Source organism: Macrobrachium nipponense, chromosome 4 (assembly GCF_015104395.2).
Source record: "Macrobrachium nipponense isolate FS-2020 chromosome 4, ASM1510439v2, whole genome shotgun sequence".
Taxonomy (NCBI): domain Eukaryota; kingdom Metazoa; phylum Arthropoda; class Malacostraca; order Decapoda; family Palaemonidae; genus Macrobrachium; species Macrobrachium nipponense.
Genome location: NC_061100.1, coordinates 104,569,482 through 104,578,339, shown reverse-complemented (window position 1 = coordinate 104,578,339; position 8,858 = coordinate 104,569,482). Strand labels below are relative to the sequence as shown.

The 8,858-nt window shown below is 32.9% G+C and overlaps 1 protein-coding gene across 1 annotated transcript in view; it reads left to right on the top strand.

Annotated features, from left to right (window-relative positions):
* LOC135211469 (uncharacterized) overlaps positions 1-5,387 on the top strand; it is an 82,583-nt gene extending 77,196 nt beyond the window's left edge. Inside the window, exon 3 of the mRNA XM_064244775.1 lies at positions 5,075-5,387. Within this exon, the coding sequence (XP_064100845.1) occupies positions 5,075-5,387 (313 nt within the window). The remainder of the gene's footprint in view (positions 1-5,074) is intronic.
* The last annotated feature ends 3,471 nt before the right edge of the window (positions 5,388-8,858 follow it).

The following is an 8,858-nucleotide window of genomic DNA, read 5'->3' as shown; positions in this document are numbered from 1 at the left end:
AAGAGGGAAAACACTGGAAAGTGATGTCACACAGATTCAGAGAAATAGTAAAAAAGGGACACGAAAAGAGAAGGAATAACTGATTTAAGAAAAAATAATTGATAAATCACTCGAGGAAATGGTCACATAAGAAGAGGAGAAACACTGAAAGCTGAGACCAAAGAGATTCAGTGAAACAGGAAAAAGGGCGACACTGGAAACAAAAATTCAAAGGAAAACAAAAAGCATCCTCAGCGGGTTCAATAACAACCCGGGATTTTCTTTCTGGAGTCCCGAGTGAAAAATAAATCTAGTTAAGAGGATATGAATCACGAAATATTTCTTTAATTAAGAGAAAATCGGATTGGGTCTCAGCCCCACTGGAGGAATTATTAAGAGAAAGAATTTCCTTTTATAAGAAGTCAGAATTTTGGTTCCCAATGGAGCAGGTTATTGTTTTTCAAGACGAGAACTGAAATGTTTTTTTTTGGAATCGTTTCTGAAGAATTTAATCATTAATTTTTCCCAGTTGTTCTCTGTTTTCTGTCGGGGAGAGATTCGATGAATCAGTTATATTGATTTCCAAATCTTTAGTTAGTATTTCCTAGCAGGGATAAGTTCTTTGTCTCTTGCATTTTGTTTCCTTGAAGAATGTCATTATAAATTATTCATGAAAGGTTCCTTTTTAGTCCTTGCTTGGTTTTCAAGTTAGAAACTGAATGCACATTAGAATTTCTTTTAGAATTTATTATTACAAAAAAATATAATAGATTCACGAAATGGTTAGATAAAATTTATTTATGGAATAAGATACTGCTAAACAAGATTTGCATTTTTTTCCTTGTTGTTTTTGCGTTAATATAAATCTTAGTGATGTTATATTTGGGTCTGAAAGGGACGCCAGACCACACCTACTTAGCGGTGTTGATATGTATCATTCATTGCAGTAAAGTCGATTGTTTTGTCAAATATACAGACCCCTGTTATCTTTTAATAATTCCTTATGAACTTACAACTACTGGGTCTCTTTTAAATAACATTTCTTTTCCATTAAGTACGTAAACATCAGCAAAGCGTTTTGCACATATCAAATTCTCTCTCTCTCTCTCTCTCTCTCTCTCTCTCTCTCTCTCTCTCTCTCTCTCTCTCTCTCTCTCTCTAGATGCTGAATTAATTCTAGAATCTGTGGGAGAGTAATTTCAAAATGAAAAATAATATTATTTAAAATGAAATGAGGTTCATATGCATAAAAAATTACCTATTTGTTAGTTTCCATTTGAAATAATTAGCTTCCATTTTTTGAAATGTACTTTGGCATTCTGTGAACTGGCAATCAAACGATACTTTTGGTTTGTATCAATTGATTGATTTTTTTTTTTTTGGGGGGGAGGGGGGCGGGTTTCATATTTGTGAATATAAAAAATAGTCTCTCGTGTATCAGTGATCTGTTATTAGTTAGTTTCCGCCTTTTGGAACTGAGGATGTGGTTTAAAAATTAAATGTGACACTAAATGTTCATTTAGATATTTTATTTTAGAATATTGTGCACATACGTCATCAGTAAGCATTGTAGGTTATACATTCAAAATTCCTTATGAGACTCAGGTTGATTCACCAATATTGCAATTGGCTTATATTAGGTATTATCTATATAATTTTGTTGTAATACCTAAGGTGATTTTGTTTCGGGAATTTTCATTCATGTAAAAATAGGATCATCTGGTTTCTGAAGATAAACAAACAATAAAAGATTAGAGAAAAATGTTAGAAATATAAATAGCAGCCTTGTCAGGGTTGAATATATTTTGATAAATGTGGGAAAACCTACGTGGAATCAAAACGGATACAAAGAGGAACGAACTGAACAAAGACTTTGTTGGCTCAATTCTCTCAGGAATTGCTAACACTTTAATGAAAGTACCCAAGTGAAGCCCAGTGAAGCCTTTGTGGAATGATGCTGGCGAAGCCTGCATCTGCTGCCCTGGGATACAGAATGGCAGCAATTCTGCGAAGGTACAGGAAATCTCCGAATATTTCAAGCTCGATTATCTATTTTTATGGATTCAAATATCCATTTTGAACCAGCGATTTCGTGAAACATTAGGGCATTTTTTAAGAGGTACATTGGACAAGAGGAAGATATTTATTTTATCAGTATGGTCGTATTATGAAATAAGAAAAATATATGATATTTTTTTCAAGAGAGGTACATTGGACAAGAGGAAAATGTTTATTTCATCAGTATGGTCTTACTATGAAATAAGAAAAACATATGACAAAAGCATGAACGTTACTTCATCAGTTTTTGGCAATATATTAGTATAATTAGGCAGCATTTCCTCGTCTTTAAATGACTTATTTTTTCCAAACCAGTGACCGATTTTAGGCGTTATTTTACAGTTATTATTTTTTTCCGGATTACTACCACTCATTTATAGCAGCACAGAAGAATCCTTGAATTACTTTATCGCATGATGTAAATAAATAAATAATTTAACTGACTATTAAAAAGAATATAATGAATTTCTCTTGTCAGACACATTTTGGAATATATGCTTAACGTTACAAGCATACAGCACTACCTACCACATCAATTCACAAAAGTAAATTCCAATTCGAGAACTAGTGTCACATATATGCCTAGATATACCTCAGGTAAAGGATATCTTAATAGTCATGTTTTACCGTTCATTACCTGAAGGCATCAGTCTTAATGTAAAAAGTAATGAAGAATACCTGTATGATTTTTTGTTATTGCTGGGCCTCAAGAAAAAAAGGAGTTGTATATCCTCCCTAATTTCGGATAATTCGTTCCTTCAGGCGTTCACAACTTTCTGCTTATCTGCCTTGGAATATGGTGTATTAGAAATCCAAGCCATTTGTTGCTTTCATAACTACTTGTGACAGACTGCTAACATCGGCTGGAAAAGAATATATGCTTAGAATATTTGTCTTAACTGACGGAAACAAATGCACTGTTATAAGTACTGTCGGCCAAAAAACTCGTGGCAGAGTTTCATAATTTTTCGTTCACCTGCCTGACGCACGATTCATGCCTTATTTATCTATTTTTCTTTTCAAAGATGGAAGAAATCGTATGTAATGACGTTAAAAACAGTCACTGATATCTTTAGAACATTATGTTATGTTATTGTGAAAAACTATTTTCCCTATAGCAAAATTGATGTGAACGAAACGAAGTGAAAAAAAACGGCATACCACAACCATAGATATACATTACCAAATAGATAGGAGACACCCATCACTGGTAGTATCACATAAACATAGTCCTTATTACATTCATTTCAATATCAAGTTGAAGGTAGTTGAACGATTTCATTTGTTACATTTTACACAAAAAAACATTGGAAACTCAAAATATGCTATCAAATTAAAAAAATTATAACCTTAACAGTGTGAATCATGCGACCTCACTCTATTGTTTTCGACGTCTTGACATGCGCTGGAATCGAAGACAACGTGCCACCAGTGTTGCCGTTTTGAGGAATTTCGTCTACTAATGTGTCTTTCTAGTGACATCTGGCAACCTCCGTGGATATTCTGAGCACAGGCAACTTCGCTAAGCAATAAAATTCTTCATTGCCTTTTTATTTTAATGTTTTTTTTTTAAAATGAAGGTAAGGTTATAAATTATATCCTGCTTATTTAGACATATGAATTTTATTGAAATCCTTTATTTTTCTTCATCAAAAATACTTTATGCTAAGCTAGTGACGTGTAGTTTATTTAAGTCAAGGAAAATCATTCTACATCGGAAAATACGCATTCTAACCATTAAATAACGTAATAAAATCAGAAGAACTGCGTATGGTAATACTGCTAAAAGCCAATGTTGTGAAGAAAAAACTGCATCGCGGTCACTGCCACGGTGTCACTTATCGGTCTAAGGAAACCCCCTTGGGCGCAAACACCTGTTTTGTCATCGCACCCCTTCACCGTTCACGATGGATCGTCTGCCTGGCAAAGAAACATCCCCTGCACAGCGAGAGGCAATTATTGCACTGCATTTGGTGCAAATTCCTGTCAGGGAAATATCAAGAAGACTCAACATACCGAAGAGAACCATACATAGATGGATCAAATTGTTCACAGAGCGACAAAGTTTAGAAAATAGGCCTAGAAGTGGAACTCCTCGAATCACCACAAGAGTGCAGGACAAAATGATTGTTGATGCTGTCAAAGGACAACCCCTGATTACAGCAGTGGCTGTAAAACAGCAGCTTGGACTGCAAATATGTGTGCAGACTGTGCGGAATAGGTTGCATGGGGCAGGCCTGCATCACAGGATTCCGGCAAGGAAACCATTGCTAACGCAACAGCATAAAGAAGCAAGGATGGGATTTGCCCTGCAATATCTTCCAGAAGATGCTTCTTTCTGGATTTAGTTATTTTCTGTGATGAAAAAAATTTTCGCGTCTGATGCGCATGGACAGCTTCATTGTTGGCGTCCAAATAAAACTAGGTAAGCCTAGTGAAATTTTTAGTTTACTTTATCATAAAAAAAGAACCACACCTCTTTGTTTTTAATTAACATTGACCTGTTTATTCCTATCATAAACTGAAATGTGGTATATGCTTAAGTGCATTATGTTATATATATAAAAAGCTAATGCAACTTGCCTATAACGTGAAAATAATACATAGTTTACTGCAAGATGAAAAAGAAACTTGTTATTTTGTCTTTATTTCTGTATATATCCTTGACCTAAAGCTGAGAAATTATCAATAACTATATACAATTGACTGTTCACACAGGAATTAACTGTGTTTAATGGGGATTACACTGCACAATTATATTCATGCAGTTTGCCGTTTGAATTTATTTTTAATTTCTTTAATTTCAATTCCTATAGGCTGTTAGGAAAACATTATTAATTTTTTCCAATTTTGATTTTGAAGATTATAATTCATAAAGTAGGTCCATATTATAACATATAGAAATAAAAGAAAATATATCTTTGTAAAGTTGAAGCCCTACTGTTCTACTTTTTCTGCGGGGCTGGGGGTGTGGGAGTATAAGTAACTACTCTCTATTGAACTGTCTACCGGTTGAAATAATATTTTCTGTCGACAGATATGCTGAAGAAAACATCGAGCCTTCAAGGCGTAGCGGCAGAATATCAGCTGGGTTATGGGGATGGATGGCTGCCAGTGGACCGGGAGAGCTAATTGTCATCGATGAGCGTATGAACAGTAATCAGTATATTGCAATTTTACATGGACAAATTTTAGTGCCCTCAGTTCGAAAACTATTACTGCCGTATCCCATGCCAATATATATCGCCATGGACAATTCTGCGGTCCACAATGCAAAGGCTGTAAAGAAATGGTTTCAGCAAAATCCAGACGTGGTTCGAATTGATTGGCTGCGAAGTCTGCAGATCTGAACCCAATAGAAAAACTATGGGCCTATATGATCCAACAATGGGATGTTAATCGTGCTAGGACAAAAGAAAACCTTATAAAGCATGCAATAGATATTTGGGAGAGTTTAAGGCCTAAGAGAGGAGTAGCAAAACATTTTGCGAAGTCCTCGTTGCATCAATGCCCAAATAGGATAAGATGCGTGCTAGACGCACGAGGATCTTATACAAAATATTAATCAGTTGTGCTGCCTTTTAAATAATATGATTTATTTTAATCTCGTTAGTTTAACAGTCCTACTTTCATCTCATTTACTTCTCTTACTTTATCTTATCCATGTGAATCTATACAGACTTATAGGCCTAGGCCTATGTTTATGACTGAGTTCCTGGTTAATTCATCTCTCTCTCTTCTCTCTCTCTCTCTCTTTCTCTCTCTCTCTCTCTCTCTCCCCTCTCTCTCTCTCTCTCTCTCTCATATGCATACATATAGATATGATATATATCTCACATGCTAATATGAATATATTTATTTTCATTTGTATATTATCTGACACTGTATTGACAGGATTTATATATATATATATATATATATATATATATATATATATATATATATATATATATATATATAGATATATATTCTATATATATATATTAGATATATATCTATATATATATATATATATACTAATATATATATATATATATATATATATAGTATATATATATATATATATACTATATATAGATATATATTATATATATATATATATACGTATATATATACGCAACACCTGTTTAATAAGGATATGCTTATTTTCATAATTTTCTTGACTTAGGCTTGTTTTTGACTGCATTCCAGTCCAATGATTTTCTGCATGTATTTCCTTAGTTATCTGACTATCTATATATGCAATATATATATATATATATATATATATATATATATATATATAATATAATATGTATGTATAGTATATATAATGCGTGTTTTTTTATTGTAAATATCGGAAATAAACTTGAACGAGAAAGTTACGTTTCATATTACCTATCCTTTTAGCTACTTATAATATAATAGGTATAGGCATACGAGTGAGACTGATTCTAATTAAATTCTGTTTAGAAGAAATAAATAGCTACAGTAAGATTACCCTATGAATGCTTTGACTCCCACAACTTCCCAACATGTGCGGATGAAGCAGCATGGCATGAAAGGAATGGATAAAAAAAAGAGACTAAATTGTATTCGTTTGATTTCTTATGATTGCTTTTTGATATGAGATAGCTAGGTCTGAGAAAATTATGTTATGCAATAATAGAAAAAGATAAAAAAAAAGGAGAACATGGCCAGTAAAAAAAAATGAATAACGGGAATAATCAAATAAAAGGCAGATTGTATAGATTTTCACATCACGTATCCGAGAGTTTATGCTGCTGAAAAATAGACCTAGGGTCCTAGGCTAACATAGTGCCAAAATCAGAAGTCAAATTTAGGCATGTTATATGTGTTATGCAAATTATTTTATTGATCAAAGGAGAAAATTTGCTAAATCACATTTTGCTATTAAAGAATGTTGTATTATTATTCGACAGTAGGTTAAGAACTGACGATACCCCAGTACAGTACGATACGTTGGTTCATGACTAGCAGCATCAAAGCCAACGTCCAAATACTTATGCAATTGCTGCCACGGATCCTTAGTTGAGAATACCATTAGAATTCGTGTCCTCGTGGTTGTATATTTTCAATACTTTGCAAAATAATTATATTTGACGTTGAATAAGTCTACTCAGTTCTAATGTAATTTATTTCAAGTAGAGCACCTTAAAAGGAAATATTATTTATTGTTACGTAAATAATCTGGCACCTGCATATGGCAATATTTCCATAACGAAACAAGGAATTAAGAAACTACGCCAATTCTTTGTTGGCCGTCTGTACATTCAATGAAGATACATAATCACACACTTCAAAACGTACTATATATGCGTGTTCATAGAAGGACGTTTTTCTTTTTTATTCCCTTCTAAATCTGGAATATGTGTATTCTCTTCAATTTAATATTTAGTTATTTATTACTTTATTCGAAGATTTCAAGACATAGTTTCTTTTTCTTTAGAAGGTACTTCGAGCAATTTCCCACAATAACATCTTGAAACATTAAAATTATATCTGCATGATTATGTTTGGATGTTTTGCCATATTCTGAGCATTTAAAAAAAAAATTATAATGTTTTGCCCTATGCAGGGTAATTTACCTTACGTCACTGAATAATAGAGAAACGATAAAAAGTAACCTTGAGCTCATATTGAGTAAATATTCCTCTTCACTGGGATTTGCAAAATCCATCATACAGTACAAAAAAAACCCTTCTATCACCCCAGCAAAACGAAACACATATACACACACAAGAAACAAGCAAACAAATACACACACACACACAAACAAGCAAACAAATACACACACACACGCATACACAAGCGAGGCCAAAAAACAAAAATGCCTAAATAACCTGTGGGTCCAATGACGAAAAAAAAAAACTTTTGTTTGGGGACTTTCTGCTAAATTCGAAAGTAGGTCGACATTCTATTGGGGATAGAACCCAGATACAGATTCAGTTCAGTAACCAATATGTAATCGCTGATATATTGCAGACACTTGCCTGACTTTTTGTATCACGTTAACAACCTTTCATGGTTTGTCAACACATATATAACAAATTTAAACAAAACTGCAGCTGCTGTTAAACGGGTTTAATTTGTTCGTGTAAGATTCATTATTCATGAACGCAGTTTTTATTCCTTTCACATATTATTCTTAATCAAGGACTTTGAGGAAACCTTAGTACTTCATCATATAATTCTCCATATATTACTTTCATATATAATTCTTATTTCAAGGGCTTCAGCATATAAATATAATTTTATTATATTGATATATTGTTCTTATTTCAAGGGCTTCAGCATATAAATATAATTTTATTATATTGATATATTATTCTTATTTCAAGGGATTCAGCATATAAATATAATTTTATTATATTGATATATTGTTCTTATTTCAATGGCTTCAGCATATAAATATAATTTTATTATAATGATATATTGTTCTTATTTCAAGGGCTTCAACATATAAATATAGTCTTATCATACTGATATATCAGAGTAACTGCCAATTTTAACAAATAATTCTCCATTCAGTACTTTCATATATTTTCCTTACTTAGAAAAATTGAGCCCTTTATTGTGTACAGAGAAACAGCCATTTACTATTCCCCCCAAAAACTCAAAATACCGCCGGTATCCAATTACTCGGGAGTATAGTGTACACCTGTGCCCATCTTTATTGCTTTACCGTTTACCCGTGTGCTCTTTCGAGTATTTCGTCCTCCCAATATTTCCCGTCAACTCTGTCATTTTTTGTTGGACATTTCTTACTTATAGTTTAATTTTTCTCGAGAAAAAATATGAGAGAGAGAGAGGAGAGAGAG